Genomic DNA, 18,129 nt, shown 5'->3' on the forward strand with positions numbered 1-18,129 from the left:
TTTATTGGGGTGATAGTGTTTAGTAAAATTACATAGGTTTCAAGTGTACAGTTCTGTAATATGTCATCTATATATCATATTGCGTGTTCACTACCCAGAGTTAGTTCTTCCATCACCATATATTTGACCCCTTTTACTCTCTTCTTTCACCGCCCTCCCCCCTTACCCTCTGGTAACCACTAAACTATTGTCTGTGTCTATGAGTTTTTATTTCTTTGTCTTGTTCCTTTGTTGTTTTCAGTTTTATATCCCACATATCAGTGAAGCCATATGGTTCTCGACTTTTTCTGTCTGACTTACTTCGCTCAGCATAATCATCTCAAGATCTCTCCTTGTTGTAGCAAATGGCACTCTTTTTTAAACTGTGCAAATCCTTGCCTGTGCTCCACTCCAGACCTATCTGAATTAGAATTTCCAGGGGTGGGATGAGAGCATCAGTGTGTTTAAAAGTTCCATAGGTGAATCGCTGCTTTAGGGTTTTATTTTTAGGATGCCTTTTGAAAATTTTTAAATGCACAGTGAAGGAGAAGAGTAGCTGAAGAATTCTGGTAGCATGCTAGGATTTTTTTTTTCCCTCTTAGATGCTGAGAGGTGGTTTATTTAAACTCTTTTAGCCCTAGATTTTGTAATTGGGGATCAAGACCTAAATTTAATTTATGCTTTCTCTTTAGTCACCTTCACATATTTGCTTATGCCTAAACTCCAATATCTATTCTAGCATTAACAATTGTCACATTTGAATAAACTTTAGTATATGTTTTATTGATATATAATTAAAACAGAATTTTCAAGAGAGGAAATGACCTTTATTAAGCTTACCGTGAATGTATTTTATATTTAGCAGGGGTCCCCTCTCACCACAAGAAGTAGAATATTGGATCTTAATTGGAGAATCAAGTAGAAAACATCCTGCTATTCACTGTAAAAAGTACGTTAACTTCACTTTTTTGTTGTTTTTCAAATTTCTGCTAAAAAGCCTGTTGGAATTTTGATTAGACTAGAATGCATAGAATCTATAGTGTAGTTTGGGGAGAATGACATCTTAACAATATGTAGTCTTCCAATCTGTGAACATAGACTATACCTTCACTTATTTAGAGCTTTCATTTCTCTCAGTAATGTTTTGTATTTTTCAATATAGAGTTTTGTGTATTCTTTGATAAAATTTTCTCTAAGTGTGTTATATTTTTTGATGCTTGTAAATTGATACGTTTTTTCATTTCCAATTTTCTGGGTGTGTAAAAAAATGCAATTGATTTTTCTATATAGGCATTAAATTTTGCATCTTTACCAAATTCACTTATTAGTTCTAATAATAGTTTTGCAATCCAAAGCAATTTGTAATTTTTAGTTTCTACACAATCATGTTGTCTGTAAATAAAGGCATGTTAGCTTTTACATCTTTGAAAATGTACTTGACTCTAGTTAAAAAGGAAATAATGGAATGTTTGTACTTTAGCCTGCAGGATGTCATCTAATAGGTTGACATGTATTTATTTCGTAGGGAGACTAACCATTTTAAACTGAGAATTTTGGCAATGGTTGGACAAACAATTGTCATAAAAACAATTGTCATATTAGAGCTTAGTAGGTGGAATAATTAGAAGAGAATTATTGCCATAGTAATATTGTAAAATATTGCTCATGTGCGTTCCATTATAATGGTATTTTGTACTAAAGAGAAAATTGTGCTTTATTTTTCTTTCTTAACTATAGATGGGCAGATATTGTTACTGATCTAAACACTCAAAATCCAGAATATCTAGATATCCGGCACTTAGAGAGGGGGCTGCAGTATCGAAAAACAAAGAAGGTAAGAACACCATTGTATTTGGAGGTATTTCTCAACTGGCCAGAAAGCAGTGTTTTACTCAGCACTCTAGATTATAAATAACAGAAACCCAGTTCAGAGCATCTTAGACAGAAAAGTGAAAAAGACTGGTACCTGGTAAAAGAATGTTAGCAGGGACCAAGTATCTAGTCTGTCTCTTTTGGGGGTTACATGTTGTTCCTCTCTCTCTTTTTGTCTGATTATTTACTTCCTGGGAATAGCATCATCTTTATGTCTCTCTTCCAGATGAACAGTCTACACTGAGACTGGCCTGCCACCAGCCTAGTTCTATAGTCTTGGCCTAGCTTGGGTCAGGAGTTCCCTCCTGAGCCAAATTAACGGTGGCCATGGGGCAGAGCCATGTGTACAAACAAGACTGCTGGGGCAGTTCTCAGAGAAAGGTAGATTCTGTGGATTGAGTCGACATCCCATTGATATCATCTTACTAACAAATGAAGAATGTGTAGGAGAGGAAGAGGAATGATAGTGTTTGGATTAAGCAGATGGGGAAGTTATAGTGTATGTGAGTGGCATATGAGGGATTTGGCTCCTGTGGGCATTGTAGTATTTTTGTAAAGGCAGCTGGTTAGGAAAGATTCAGGATAATGTGATCTGATGATGTCTGAAAGGATAAGTACTATATTGAGGCAGGTGAAGGCAGGGGTAAAAATAAGGGAATTCACAGCAGCCCATATATTGCTGTAATTCATTTCCCATCATTTTCTTTACACAACTTTTTTTCCTTCTCAGGTTGGGGGAAATTTGCATTGTATTATAACATTCCAGAGACTTAATTGGCAAAGATTTGGCCTTTGGAACTTTCCATTTGGAACCATTAGACAAGAGTCACAACCTCCAACACATGGCCAAGGAATTGCCAAATCTGAGAGTGAGGACAATATCTCCAAGAAGCAGCATGGGCGTCTGGGTCGATCTTTCAGTGCTAGTTTCCATCAGGACTCGGCGTGGAAAAAGATGTCCAGCATCCACGAGAGAAGGAACAGTGGCTACCAGGGTTACAGTGATTATGGGGGGAATGACTGACTACTATGGGTACTGAAAAACTCGTGTTATAACACCACTGATCTATACAGGACTGCATTAAGACAGTAGAAAATTTTATTAGTCTACATTAAATAGGAACAGGTCTTGTGGTATAAAACATAACCTTGTAGTTCTCCAATAAATAAGCTTGTATGTGATTATGATGGGTGATTTCAGATATATAAGCAGATAAGCACAGATTATTGTCCTTTTAAATTTAAGAGTATGTAACTATTCTGGGCAATTTAACAAAATACAATAAAATTACATATAAACAAATCAAATTCACTTAATAGCACCACGATTTGAAATAGTTAAGCATGACATGATTTCTTATGACTTGATCCCCAGACATTTGTTGTAGACATTTATTCCTAAGCTCATGATGGAAGGCACCATTTGTCCTTAAAAACAAAAACAGAAACAATGGGGGCTGTTGATTTCTAGTTTTCTCTCATGGTTAAAGCTCATTTAAAATTATTCAGTGTGTCTAGTGATTCTTTTACTTGTAGCAGTATCTGGCCTGCCTCATTTGTCTCCTGGTTAACTTTCTCAGGATTCTCAATAAAGAGGCAAAAGAGAAAAGATTCAAGAAACTAATCCTTTCTGTTGGTGCAAATGGATGACTTAGTGTGCATTGATTCAGGATATTCTTGACTTGGTATGTTACTATCAAATATTGACAAGAACTTTAGGTCTTGAAAAGACTTCTGTAAGTCTGCAATAAACCCTGTTTTAGGGATAGAATAAAGGAACAAGTGGCATCTGTAGTTTCTATACCCAAGATAACCTGTGAAATGAGATCTGACACTTGATTGATCCCTCAACATGGAGTCATGTTGATAACAGCATTAAAGATGCCTTAGGAATGCCACGTCACTCAGAAGGCAACTATCCATATTCCAAACTCTGGGCTGTTAACTTTTTAAAACCATATAGACAATTAGTTGTCTGAAGTATTAAATAGTTGAGAAAGTGTGGATTTCATATATTTGAGCTTGTCTCTAATTGCTGTCAATTTTTCTTACGCTGTCAATCTGAGACACACAAACGACTAGGATCTCTTTCATTTCAGGGGCTGTTCCAGAACTCAAATCAGTAACTTGATTATTACAAGGTGCTGAACATGTTGGTAACCATATTGCAATACACCTCAAGGAGAGGGTTCAGATTTTTATTTTTGAAATATTTTCATTTTCTTCTCTTGAATTTTATATCCATTTATCCACTTAGACATAGCTAGCCTACAGAAGAGGATATATATTAAGAAAGGGTCATTTTTCTGAAGAAAATATTTTGCTTGAAATGCAAAGGACTGAAAGATTTGTAGGTTGTTGATTTTGTTACTTCATACTGGAACTTTTAAGACGTTTTCATCAAATAAAGTTTTGTTTTCTACTTTTAATCATGTGAATGTTTTGAACCTTTCTTTTAGGAAGGGAGCCATATCCTGATAATTTTGTTTGAAGTACATGACAATTTGTCAGTTCTACCTAAGTCGTGTGTTATAAGAAACCATCTTGTATCTGACTTATATAATCAATGAAACAATATGCATTATGACTATAGTTTTATATTTCTGTAAGACTTTAGGAAAATAGACAATTTAATTCTTGTATTAGCTTGAAACAAATGAAGTTGTAAGTTTTGTACGTCAAACATGGTTGAATATCTCAGCAATTTCGTGTAGTTTAAATATTTCAGAGAAGAGGTAGATAGGAAGAACCTGGAGGAAAGACAAATGCAACATCAAGAATACAGTGACATGTAGAAAATGAGTTGATACAGATTGCTTATTGGCCATGAACACTTTTTTTTAATGAAAGTCTTGATATGATCACTTGATAATTTGGCTCATTAAGTTTGGCAGTTATTAAGAACACACTGAGGTTTACAGAGACTACTTTTCTAGAAACTATAAACAAGTTACTGCATACTTCTCTTTCAATTATTAGTAAATTCCTGTCATTTATTTTCTTGGTCAACTCTTCTTAGGAGTTTCCATAGAAGCACTGAGGGTTCAAATACTGGCTCTGCACTTACTGTATCACCTTGGGCAAGTTAAGATGAAATTTTCTGTGCTTATTTCCTCATTGGTAAAATGGTGGTAATAGTATATTTTATAAATCGTTTGGAGGAATAAATCAGTTAATACATGTGAAGTATTTAGAACAGTGTTTTGTAGATAGGAATTGCTATTTAAGTGCTTGCTATTATTATTACTTCAAAAGATGTATATTTTACTGTTCAGAAACTTGATAGAGCCCTGTAACAGCATATATAAGAGGCAATGCTTTGTATATCAAATATACACCCCTTCAAAAGGGGTGTTCCTTCAAAAGAAGTTGCTGTTCCTTCAAAAGAATATTTTGTATTTTAAGAAATATTGCTGTGGTTTTAAAAGTACTTATAGCATTCAAATGTCATATTGGCTATTTGTTTTCACCCAGCTGTCAAACAGTAAAAAATGTTGTCACTTAGATAAAATCCTGAAGCTGTTCATTTCCCACAACTATGCCCCATCATTAGGCTGGTACAGCAGCCATAGCAGTTCCCAACTTGCCTACTCCGACACTGGACGGCCTCAGGCAAGATGCTCTAGGATGCGGTGAATTCTGTATCTCAACTTTACACATAGTGTTTTCTCCCTCGGTCATTCACTCAACAAACTAATTTCAGCACCATTACTTACTAGGTATTTCATGTTAAATTGCTGATCTCAGAGCAACCCCAAGAAGATGGCATTGCCATTTTATTCAGACTCACTGGTGAAGAAACTTGCTTAGGATCATAGGTGTCTTAGTTTCCTAGGACTACCGTAACAAAATATGTGTGGCTTCAACAATAACAATTTATTTTCTCACAGTTCTGAAAGCTAGAAGTCCAAGATCAAGGTTTGGACAGGTTGGGCTTCTCCAGAGCCTTTTTCCTTGGGATGCAGATGGCTGCTTTCTCCCTGTGTTTTCCCATAGTCTTTTCTTTGTGCATACATCCCTGAAGTCTCTCTGTGTTGTAATTTCCTCTTCTTATAAGGCCAACAGTTAGATTGGATGAGGCTCACCCTAATGATTTTAACTAAATCAGCTTTACAAGGCCCAATCTCCAAATACAGTCACATTCTGATTTACTGAGGGTTAGAGCTTCAACGTAAGAATTTTGGAGGGGAATACAATTTAGCCCATTAACACAGGGCTATTATGTGGCTCAGATGGGATCTGGAGTAATGTCTGCCTGACTTGTGAGGAAATTCTCTTTCAGCAGGGTGCAAGGTGCACTGGAGAGCTTCAGACTAGAGGCCGAAGAGGTCATTTAGGTAATATTTATGGAATTCCTGCTAAATGTCAGAAGTGGTGGAGGTAAGTCAACAAGATCTTGGCTTCAGTAAGTTTGCAGTCCACTATGGAGGGAGACAGAAGTTAAAAACAGTTACATTAATCTCCATAAAATACAACTAAAAACAATTTCTGGGAATTACTTTACATATGGAAGAACCGTAAAAAGCACTTTGTCACGATTATCCCTGATAAACTATTAGTTGTTACTAGGTCAACTGAACATGGCTACTGTGACCATCTGGGCAAAGAAAGGTTTTGCTAAAAACTAATTTTTGATATTGTTCTTTTTGTCATAAGGGATTTATTTAACAAAATTACCTGCTCATTTAAATCAACCTTTCCACCGATTTGAATCTAGTTTCAATAGTTCAAATTTTAACCAATATGTCTAAGACTATCATTAACTACTAATGTTCAGTACTTTGCATACAATCACCTCTGATCCTAGCTAGAACAGTCTGCAAGATTGGTTTTATGCGCAGCTTACAGATGAAACAGACGTTCTGAACAAATGTTAACTGACAATACCATACACTATAACACGGTGTGGTGGGGAGCTGAATCTTGGCCGGAGGGTTCCAGAGCCACCTCCTTTCTAAGAGCTATTCTGGCAATTAGTTTCTCGTCGTTTCTGACCTACGCGCCATAGAATCCTGAATTTCAGATACTGGAGAAAATTAAACAATTTCAAAGGTTAAGGCTTTACGTTGTGTTACTGTCTAGTTACTACGTTATCGAACAAATACTACTTTAAAAACACCAGAAAAGCATCCACCTTTTCTGTTGTCGCTTTACGTGTAAAACAATACTTAGTATTAAGTTCTCAGTGGTGAGAAGTTGATCCCGAAAAAGCGCGTAGAAAACCGTCACCCCAGCAAGTAGACACTTTGCTCATCGTTTTAACGTTTAACCGCCAAAGTACGCCAGCGTGGAAGACGCGCGGTACTAACAACACGGAAACACGGGGGCTGAATCGTTCCCTCACTTCCGGAAGGCAACGGCACAGCAAATATACGTAAGCGCGGTGAGGCGGGACTTCCGTCCTACGCACCGTATCAGACGGAAGCCGGGAGTCCCCATTTCCTGTGAGTTTACGCACCCACTCGATAAGGTAGGTGGTGTCGGAAGCACAGCTGGCTGTTTGTCTATCCTGCGCTGTCTCCTCCTTCCCGTCTTCGGTTAAGAGTGCAAAAGTTTGGGCCAAAGCGCTGGACGAGACGCGAACCTGCTCCTCCCCGCCGTCTGCCATTCTCTGCTCCCGTCTTTCTTCAGGGAGGCGGTGTCACCTGCTGGGAAGTGAAGTCCCCGTTGGTGCCGGTTTTCCCTGGAAAACCGCGATTAGTTCCATCTTTCCTGAGTTGGAGCTCTTCCCGGAGGCAGGGGAGGTTGTGCAGCCCGTGGTAGAATAAAAGGTCTCTCGCGACCCGCCGCCGAGTTGCGCTCTGCAGACACGCCTGCCTCATGGGAGTCCATGGGCTCTGGAAGCTGCTGGAGTGCTCCGGGCGGCAGGTCAGCCCGGAAACGCTGGAAGGGAAGATACTTGCCGTGGGTATCCTTAACGCGTGGTCAGTACTTGGGATGCGGTGATTCGCTTCAAGGACTTGACTCACTCTCCATTGGGCGCAGACTGATGTGGTGGGATGACGGTCTCACCCAGCGGGTAGCTGTAGCATCTCCTCGACGTTTACTTTCCCCCGGCTTTGCGGTCGCTCTGGATTGGAGTTTTGGTTTTATCACTTAAGAGCGGTCGGTGCTTTACGCCTCTCTGTGCTTTAGTTCTCTTATCTGGAAAGTGGAGTTGAAAGTCGTAGCTACACGCACAGGGTTGGTATGAGGAATAAAGGGATTATTTAAATGAAAGAAGCTTGGAATAGTGTCTGGCACTGTTAATATTGCAAAACTTAAAAGTATTGTCCCTGCTGGGGAGTCAGCATGGAGGAAATGAAATAGGCTTCCTATCGGTAGTTTTGCCTGCTGTTCTAAATCTTGCTCCACCTTATGTTTGTTAGAGGAAAGATAGTGTGGTCAGGTTTTGAACTTTAAAAAAATTTATATGCAATTTTTGTTATGATTTTTAGAATAGGTAATTTATATGGTACTATACGAAAAGATTTCAAAAGATGGATAGTGAATTATTTTCCTCCCAGCCCCTATGATGGACTTTACAAGAACTTGTTTGTATGCATGTTTGGCTGGTTTTTTGTCTTTGGAATGAAAAAATTTTTTTTCATTATCAAAACGTGAATGCTGTTTCTGAAATTTTGATTTTTTTATTTGTTAAGCATTCTTTTTTTTCCCTTTTTTTTTCTGTTCTGTTCCAGAAGAGCTGGTGGTACCTTACACTAGTTTCTTAAATGGGAACCTTAAGTAAGATGGTGCTGATTATATTTTTTGAATTGTGAATAATCTTAAAATATATCTGTAATGAATTTTGGCTTAGAAGTTTTTATGCAGGGTACCTTGCGGGCGACAGGGAAAGGTTTTTTGTTTTGGTTTGGTTTGGTTTTTTTGTTTGTTTGTTTTGAAGGCACGTGTGGTATTGCTGCCCTCTGGTGGTTCCTCAAATCACTGCTGTCTAGAGATTTTCTTTATGTAACTAACTAGTATATATGTGAATGAAATCGGTTTTCGGTGATGGGAGCCATTAAAACTTCGGCAAGGACTTAGGTTGTTTTATGTTGCAGCCCATATGAAGAGTTAATAATTTGTAAAATCATTGAGATGACATGAAGTTCAGCATTCCAGTTCTTTAGGAAGTTGTCCAAAGTAAGGAAAGGTAAAACATTTAATTTAGATTATCTGTTTTCAGGTGACTCAGAATCTCTTTTGGGACATGAAGTCATTTTCATGGGGTTATTGGGCTTTTCTGAAAGAGCAAAATCATTTAATAAGGACTGTCACAGATACTCCAGTTATAACGATAATCTCTTACACATGTATGTGTGTATGTATATATGTAGAAGGAGAATATTTGTTTTATAATTGATTTTACTTTGTGTATTTTAATGGGCATTTGAATTCAGATATCTGAAATATATTGTTTTTTTTGTTTTGTTAATGAAGAAATTACCCATGAGACACTAGGTTTATGATTTATTCTTAGATTCCCTAAAATAAATTGTTTGGTCTTTTTACCATCTATAGCAAAGTATTTTGTTTGTTTATACACTCTAAATGTCTTTGTCAAATAATAAAGAATGAACAAGTTATAGGCTAGGTAGAAACTTATTTAGTCCTATGTCATGTCTCCACCACTGTCACATTGTCATCCACTTTCACTTGGGCTATTGTAACTAGTTTTAAACCTGGTCTTGTTATAGTTTATTCTTCACATGTCACCTAGGGTGATCCTTAAGTCCCATTCTAGAAGCATTCCCGTTGACTACACACTCATTAGCGGCTACTATTGCTGCTCACTGTGCTGCTCCTGCCACATTGTCCTTAATGAAGCTTCTGTGCCAGAGAATTCGCATTTCCTGCTCCGCTTGCCTCCTGATTTACTGCCTCTTACTGCTTCGCGCCTCGTGCTCATTCATGTGTCTTACTTCTATAGATTGACCTTCTCTAACTACAGAGCTATTAACCCCTCATCTGTCTTTTGTCCTTTACTCTATTTACTTTTTTTCTTGGCACTTACCAACAACCTAACATATATCTGTTCATTGATTTTTTAAAAATTATCTGTCTTCCCCATTAAAACGCAAGCTTCTTGGGGACAGGAGCCATATCTGTTTTGTTCACAGCTGGGTATCTTGTTTACTGTTCTGTCACTAGGATCTTGGATATGCCTGATACAGTAGCCCTCAAATACAAAAGTGATTATAATAGCTTGCTTTCCACTATTTATTTTGTTACATGTTTGTTAAGTTATTGTTGATGGGCCTGATTTCTTTTTATGGTAGTTAGGTAATGTACATTCATTTAAATTTTTAACTGTTCAACTCACTTAATAGCAGATTTTTGTTGCCTCCTATATGACCTGTGAGAAGGAGAGCAGTGCCCACAAGTGTGGTCTGGAAAAGTGACGGAGCTCACAGTCTGATATTTTCCCCCCAACTAGTCTGTAAACTCCATAAGGGCAGTTGCTTTGTTTTATTTAGTGCTGTGTCCCCCGTGTATAGAAGAATTTCTGCCACATAAGAAGCACTATGTGTTTGAATAGGACTGTGTAAGTGTAGGTCTTAATCTAGGCTGAGGAAGTGACTTATAGACCGAGACCTAAGAGTAGCTGATCACTAGGCTAAGAGAGGGAGAAACTCTCAGGGAGAAGAAGGAGCAAGGAGCCTGTGAGAAGATCCTGGAGGCAGGAAAGAGCTTAGTGATTTCCAGGGTTTGGGAAAAGCCTCGTGGCTTGAAATGAAATAGGAAAAATGAACAGAGGCCAGATTATTAAGGGCTTCCTAGGCCATGGGAAGAAGTTTTGGATATTATCCTAAAGGCAATGGGAAACTTTCAGAGGGTTTCAACTGAAAATATATTGGTGAAATCTACTATATACCTTCAAGATCGATTAAAAAGTAGAATTGATAGGACCTGGTAATAGTTAGATGAGAGGACTATATGGGCTGACACTCAGAGTTCTGGCTCTGGTGGATGGGGATGACATTCACTGAAATGGCGTGAGCAGCCTAGTGAGGAGATCGGGAGTTCAGCTTTGATCATGTTAAATTTGAAGTGTCTGTGAGGCATCAGGTAGAAATGTCAACTAGGCCATCAGTCTGGGGTCCGGGGAGACCTTGGGAGAGGGCATGGAGTGGTGGGCTGCGGTGGCCTTGGTGGCTAGTGCAGACAGGAGAAAAGGCGAGGGCCTGAGAGGAGAGATCCTTGCTGAAGTCAGTCAACCCGTTAATGGTGAGAGGAGCAGGAAAACCAGCAGAGTGCCATGTCCCTCTGTCTTAGGCACAAATAGAAAATAATTTGTTAAAAAGCGTTTTTTAGAAAAGTTTTAAAATATAAAAAAGCCCTAAGAAGAAAGCAAATTACTTGTAATCACAGCAGAGATAACTGCTCTTAATATTTTGATGTCTGAACTTCTAGTTTTTTATATGTAACTTAATGCATATATTACAAAATGGAATTACACTTTCCATACTTTGTAACCTGTTTTACTTTTATGATACTTTGTGACTGTCATGCTGCAACTTCCATTTTTAAGGACTCCTTGGTAGTCCAGCAAATCAGTATATCATAATTTAGTTTTAAAAAAAGACCGGTTGGAAAACTTAAATTTAAAAATGTTTTCATCATACGAACAAACATTCTTATAAGTAATTTATTGTAAACCTATGATGATTTCCTGAGGGTAAATGTCTGGAAGTGGAATTCTTAGGTAAAACAGAATACAAGTTTTTAAGTTTTTTGCTATGAATTGCCAAATTGTTCTCCAAAAGTTGTGTTAATTTATTACAATTCTGTAGAGATCATTTTTTCAAAGAAAAGTTTTTTTTTCAGTTAGACTTTTTAAAAGATACATCTATCTGTGTTAGATTTTAAAATTCAGTATGTGAATAGTAGTAATAACGTTTCAAATAAAGTTAACTGATTTTAGGTAGATTCCATCAGGGCTAAACATTTTTCAATTTCAAATGAATTATGATGAATCCTTAGTTTTAATGTTTGGAAGATACCAGTTATTAGGAATTTAAAACTGGGAGGATGAGGGAAGAATTTCCAAAATGTTTTTCATTAACAATTCTTCCAGATATTAGCATTTGGTTAAACCAAGCGCTTAAAGGAGTCCGAGATCGCCATGGGAACTCAATAGAAAATGCTCACCTTCTCACTTTGTTTCATCGGCTCTGTAAACTCTTATTTTTTCGAATTCGTCCTATTTTTGTGTTTGATGGGGATGCTCCACTATTGAAGAAACAGACATTGGTAAGAGTCATCAATTTTTTTCCCTCCACATTGTTAGAAAGAAAAGTTCAGATAAAATTTTAATTTTCTCTATAGAATTTTGAAAACCAACACTTATTTTGACATATATCCAACTTAATTTCTACTTTAAAAATTACCTTGAACAAATAAACACTTCTTTTAAACACCTTTTCGTTATATATGAGAGTATATCATGGGTACAATGATAACATTTAACTTTTAATAAAACTACTAACATTCTTATAATGGAGAGTTTTAGAGTATCTTCTTAGGTGTTCTACATTTGTTCCAGTTATGTTGCTATTGCTCAGAGCATTATAGAAAACCACAGGGGAAATGCCTCTCTGAATCTCAGGTCAAGGATCCTCCGTGATAGTGAGCCATTTAAAGGTAAATTGGATTTTAGGTTATGTGGTGCCAAGTGTGACTAAAAAGGATTATCAGTGAAGGAAATTGGATGAGATATAAAAGAATGAGAATGAGTTTCTTTATTTTGAAAGTAGTTTAAAACAATGTTTGAACAATGTTGTGAACTTTGGAGTAATTACTCCCCATATGACCTTAAATATTGAAAATGTCAGCTCATCACCGTATAATCCTACCAGATATTGTCTAAGGAAGTGAGGACATAGGATAAATGTACGGATTTGTAAATGTTTGGGGACATTTGTTGCCTAAGTAAAACATCTAGACTTGAATGTTACAGTTTTTAAGTATCTAAGGCATACTCTATGTCAGGTAGTCTTTGGAAGGATTAGAAAGGAAAAGAGAACCCCAGAACTTATTTATCTACTAGTGGTAAGTTTGTACCCTTAAACATCTCTCCAATTCCCTTACCCCATGATAAAGGTATTAGCTCTACCGTAGCAATCACATTGTAATAAATAGATTTACTAAACCAACATACTGTATACCTTAAACTTATACAGTGTTATATGTCAATTATATCTCAATTAAAAAGAAAAGAAAGAATGTTTTGGTATTTCTGCCTTATATTCAAACATGGAGACTTCTATTTTTCCCTACTTGAATATTTCTTACAGGGTATCACTATACATTTTATGATTTCTTATGACGTAATCTTGAATGTTGAAGGATAGAGTTACATATAAGTAATGTATTTTTATAAAATGCAACAACAAATTGGTTTTGGCATAACAGTGGCATTTTAAAGAATAAATTAGTTAATCCTTTTGGGAAACATTTACTTAATTGTATATCATTACATTGTAGGCTTCTTGACATTAAAAGACATTTGAAAGAAATAATAGTTTCCCAAATATATTGTAGAATAGTGAGTCCATTAAGTAATAGATAGATGGAAACTCTGGGTGTTCCTTACATATGAGAAACCTGAGATGTCCACTGATATGGCATTTAACAGGACATTCTAAAGTAATCATACTCTGAAAACTCAGACAAACCAACTTCTATGCGAAAAAAGTTACAGAAATGTTTTTAATATACTAATATTCTGGAGTAAAGTCCTGTGTCCTTTCTTTTCACAGGCTAAGAGAAGACATAAAAGGGACTTGGCAACCGATGACTCCAGAAAAACTACAGAGAAGCTTTTGAGTACATTTTTGAAAAGACAAGCTATAAAAACTGCCTTAAGAAGCAAAAGGCAAGAGGGAAATTACATTAATTTTAAGGATTAATTTTTGCATTGGATTCCTGTGGCTGCCTTTCCCTAATTTTAACTCTCAGCAGAAAATAGAAGGTGAAGTAAGAGAAATAAGTGGAATGTCCATTTGACATTGTAATTTGAAGTTGTGACTTTCTCTGTTCTGTGTGAATTAGCTTTGATAATGAGAAAGGAAAGTGGTGGTGTTGGCCTGCATGCAGGTTTTCCTTTTATCATGCTCTTCATGCCTGTACCTGAGGCTGTGGCCCAGGTACTGAGAGGTACTGAGGAGCTGTAGCAAGTTTCCTCTTCTCTCCAGGCCCTACTTAATTTTTCACAGCAGCTGCTTGAGCAGCCAGGTCAGCAGGGGAGAAGCCATTCCCCCCTGTGCGTCCCCCTTTCTTACTTCCTCAGCAGGGCTTCTCTAAACCATGGGCAAGTACGTTTGACTCAGAAAACTGTTTCATAATGTCTGTTTAAGCCTCTGTGTACTTTTCAGAGATGAAGCACTACCCAGTCTTACTCAAGTGCAAAGAGAAGATGACATCTATGCTTTGCCACCTTTACAAGAGGAAGAAAAAAACAGGTAAATGTTTATTTTAAGGTATTCATTATTACTGTATTTAGACAGACTTAAACCTTTATGTTTGATCCACATGTTAAGGTGTGTGGGAATTAATGCATTGGAAATAATGCATTCTTGACCCCATTTAGAATACTTTTCAAAAACTGCATTTTTAATTTGCTCCCTTGTCTTTGTGTTTTGGTGGTTTGTGATTTACTTTTCATTTTGTAGAACCTGTGCTAGCACTGTTGTCATATAATTTACAAAGACATGCATTTTAGTTTGGCTTACCCTTGGCTTATACATGCTGTCTCTACCTGTCTCAGCCCAGTGTCTTCTCTCTCATAACTGCCACGCTGAAAGACCATACGTAGCATCTTCCTTGATAAATTCAGTAGACGCTTTGCAGTTTTCACTTTAACATGGTGTTTACTGAGTGCTTGTCTGACCACTTTTTTCTGAGTTTTCTTTGTGGACTCTTTCTCTGGCTGGCTGTTGTCAGCAGGTTTTGTGGTTGAAGTGCAAGTGGAGGGCTAGTGTGAGTGTCCTGCACTGACCCCCGTTCCTTTCTCTCGGGTGTCCTGAGAGGCCAGGGGCGTTTGAATCAGCCCAGTTCTCTTTACCTTTACTACTACCACCTTACTGTTGTCTCTAGGTTACTGTACTGGCTTCCCAATTTTTCTCTGTCTCTCTTTCGTCTTTCCCTTTAGCAGGAACCCCTCCTTGCCAAATCCAATCTCTGCTTTGCAGTGTAGCCTCTAATAAGACCCAAATCTGACATTGTCATTTCGTTGCTTAAAACACTTTCTATCTTCTGTTGTTTTTTAAAAATTTTATTTTTATTTAGAATAACACTTTAACCCCTTCACATGCTTCCTCATGTAGTGTAATTGCAGGAAATTCCAGAAAGCTTTGAAGACCTCCAAAATTGATTGGGGTGGGGTGACTCTCTTTTCCACCCCTTTGGCAGCCTACTCTTTCTTTGCTTTGAAAGTTCTTAGATCACATTGTGATTGCTCACTTACTTGTGTCCCCACTAAACTGTGATACCAGTGACAGCTTATATCTTGCTATCTTAGTCAGCATTGTATCCCTATAACCAGCAGCACCGTGAAGTCAAGAAGTATCATATGAATAGTCATTAAATCATAGATATTGTAAATGTATATTTGACTTTCAGTTCAGAAGAGGAAGATGAAAAAGAATGGCAAGAAAGAATGAATCATAAACAAGCATTACAGGTATTTAATTTTTGAATTCAGAATTTATTATTTGAAATGAATGGCATGGAAATGAATAATTTTAATGAGGTAGTATGAATTTATGAAAGTTACTGATAAAACTAAAGACATGCCTTCTTTACTGTGTGTGTGTGTATATATATGTATGCAGATGCATATGTATATATGTATATGCAAAATTCACATGTTTGTAGAGTATGTAGAATTACGCGTATCTAGCTATCCAAAATAAGCCATTTTTCTTTTACAATCAACCAATAAATAAAAATAAATAGTTGTATATGCTTGTGTAAAATATAGGAGTAGAAAACATACCACCCATAAATAACTTCTAGTAATATTTTGGTATGTATTAGTCTTCCCTCCCCCACCCATGTAGTTGAGTGTGTGTGTGTGTGTATGTATGTACATGTAGCAAATGTACATGTATACATATATATGTAGATGTATGTTTGTGCATCAGATGCTGCAGTTACCTATTGCTGTGTAACTTAGTGGAGTGAAACCAGTTATTTATTATCAACATCTCACCGTTTTGGGGGTTGATGAGCTCAGTGAGGCAGTTGCTTGTGAGTGTCTCCCATGTAGGTGCAGATTGTAGCTGGGGCTGGAGTCTCCTCAAAGGCCTCCTTTCTCGAATGTCCAGCGATTGACACTGGCTGTTAGCCACAACACTTGCCTCTCCACATGGCCTGAACTGTTTGACAGCATGACACTGTGTTCCTGGGGCAGGCATCCCAAGAGCAAGTGCCAGGCAGGACCTGTATTTCCTTTCTAGCCAGCTTTGGAAGCTCTGCAGCCTCCGTTCCACCACATTCTGTTCATTACAAGGCTAGTTAAGGCCAGCCCCTGTTTAATGGGAGGGGAGTTAGACAAGATGAGTGTCAGAGAACTGTGGACATGTTTTAAAACCACCACCACACACATTTTAATGAATAACATGTTTGCAAATTGAAGTACTGTATATACAAGTTTTTGAAATTTTCTTTATGTTTCTCAAAATAGGTAATATTCTTTGATTTCCAAGTTCCCTGTTTCTTGTTTGTTCATATGATTTTGATACATCTGATAGAAGACTTTTGAACTAAAACTGCAGGATCCCCCAAATCGTGGAGGTTCTGCATTATTAATATGGCTAGTGATAGCAATCTTAGTGAAAAACATGACATTGTGTTTAGAAAGACCTGTATTTAAGTGCAGGCTCTACTGTTCACTAGCTGTTTGATCTTAGACAAAATTAACTTCTCCAAGGCTTTATTTCCTTTTTTTGTGAGCAAAAATAATATCGATGCCTTCCTCATAGGGGTGATGGGAGGGAGCATCAGTGAGGGAAGCCCTGAGCATAATGACTGGCCTGTCCCAAGTGCTGACTGGTTTGTACATACACACAATATAGATACAGACAGGAAAGCAAATTATATTCTTTTCTTTACTGATGAAGAGTTTTAAAATACTTTGAATAATCAGTTAAAATTTAGAAAAGTTTTACATTTCCATGTCTGAAATTTCTAACTTTTTCTGATTTTAGGTTAAGAGCAAACTAAGAGAATTGCAAGTACTGTTCAAAATCATAAGACTCATCCCTGCCTCAGGGCCTTTGACTTGCTAATTCCTCAGCCTGGGCTGCTCTGTCTCTGAGCAGGCTTTTTGGTGTCTTTCATTTCTCTGCTAACAGTCATTTTTTTAGTGGGGTCTTCTCTGTCAATTTTTATTCTCTTTCTATTCTTTTAATCAACTTTTTTTTTATCAGATTAACCTGCTTTATTTTCTCATCGTTATCTTGTTCATTTGTTTGTTTATCATATGTCTTCTTTCATTCCTAAGAGTAGGGACCTTATCTGGCATGATGTGCGTAGTACTCTAGCACCTAGAACAGTGCCTGATACATTAGAGGTGCCTGGTAAGTATTTTTTCTTTTCAGTGAATGAATGAGTGACTGGACACATTCCCTAATCTGCCTATTCACTTTGATGCCCTTTGTAGATTATGTAGAACTTTGTTTATTATGTAAGCACAAAAAATTATCTGTCGTAATGAGTAGCATTAGGTGTATGAAATGTAAATTTCATGATGTTGCGTTTTTCTTGTTATAGGAAGAGTTCTTTCAGAATCCTCATGCAGTAGATATTGAGTCTGAAGACTTTAGCAGCCTGCCCCCTGAAATAAAGCATGAAATCTTGACTGAGATGAAAGAATTTACCAAGAGAAGAAGAACGTTATTTGAAGCAATGCCAGAGGTGAAATATACAACAGCACGTTAATGTGTAGAATTGAGAACTACAGCAAAATTTTTTTTTAGAAAAAAGAGAAAATTGATAAGCATTACTTACACAATATCTGTTTCCAATAAACAGCATTTGTGTGTCTCAGAGATCCTGTAAAGCCTCATCATATATCTATAAGTTTGAACTTAAAAATGCTTACTGCAAGAAGCCTATCTTGATTTCCACCCAAGGTCAGGTCTTGTCTCCTGCTCTGTGTTCTCAAAGACCCCACTAAAGAGACCCTGTAATGTTTCTTTAAAGTTCTTAACACCCAAATATGCCTATCTTGCTCACCTCTGTATTTTCAGCACCTAGGTCAGTATCTTTCAAATAGCGAGTGCCCAATAT

At 37.2% G+C, this 18,129-nt stretch overlaps 1 protein-coding gene and 1 long non-coding RNA gene across 6 annotated transcripts in view; one reads left to right on the plus strand and one right to left on the minus strand.

The window, feature by feature from the left end:
* The window catches only part of LOC109447059 (basic immunoglobulin-like variable motif-containing protein), a 58,608-nt gene that overhangs the window by 24,621 nt on the left and 15,858 nt on the right, over positions 1 to 18,129 (plus strand). For 3 of the 5 annotated variants that reach the window (XM_074329510.1, XM_074329509.1, XM_074329511.1), the window contains exons 9-11: positions 842 to 928; positions 1,717 to 1,813; positions 2,582 to 4,280. In XM_074329510.1, the coding sequence (XP_074185611.1) occupies positions 842 to 928; positions 1,717 to 1,813; positions 2,582 to 2,875 (478 nt within the window). In that variant the 3' untranslated portion in view covers positions 2,876 to 4,280. Of the gene's footprint in view, positions 1 to 841; positions 929 to 1,716; positions 1,814 to 2,581; positions 4,281 to 7,299; positions 7,760 to 11,911; positions 12,088 to 13,595; positions 13,712 to 14,210; positions 14,298 to 15,456; positions 15,518 to 17,610; positions 17,755 to 18,129 lie in introns of those variants that run through there. The other 2 variants (XM_019731038.2, XM_019731037.2) reach the window with 2 other exon arrangements.
* LOC141571020 (uncharacterized) lies at positions 4,669 to 7,255 on the minus strand. The gene is made up of 2 exons (XR_012495487.1): positions 6,986 to 7,255; positions 4,669 to 6,272 (listed from the first exon to the last, which is right to left on the minus strand). It is a non-coding gene; the product is annotated as an uncharacterized LOC141571020 (long non-coding RNA).

This window comes from Rhinolophus sinicus, linkage group LG04 (genome assembly GCF_036562045.2).
Source record: "Rhinolophus sinicus isolate RSC01 linkage group LG04, ASM3656204v1, whole genome shotgun sequence".
NCBI classification, from domain to species: Eukaryota; Metazoa; Chordata; class Mammalia; order Chiroptera; family Rhinolophidae; genus Rhinolophus; species Rhinolophus sinicus.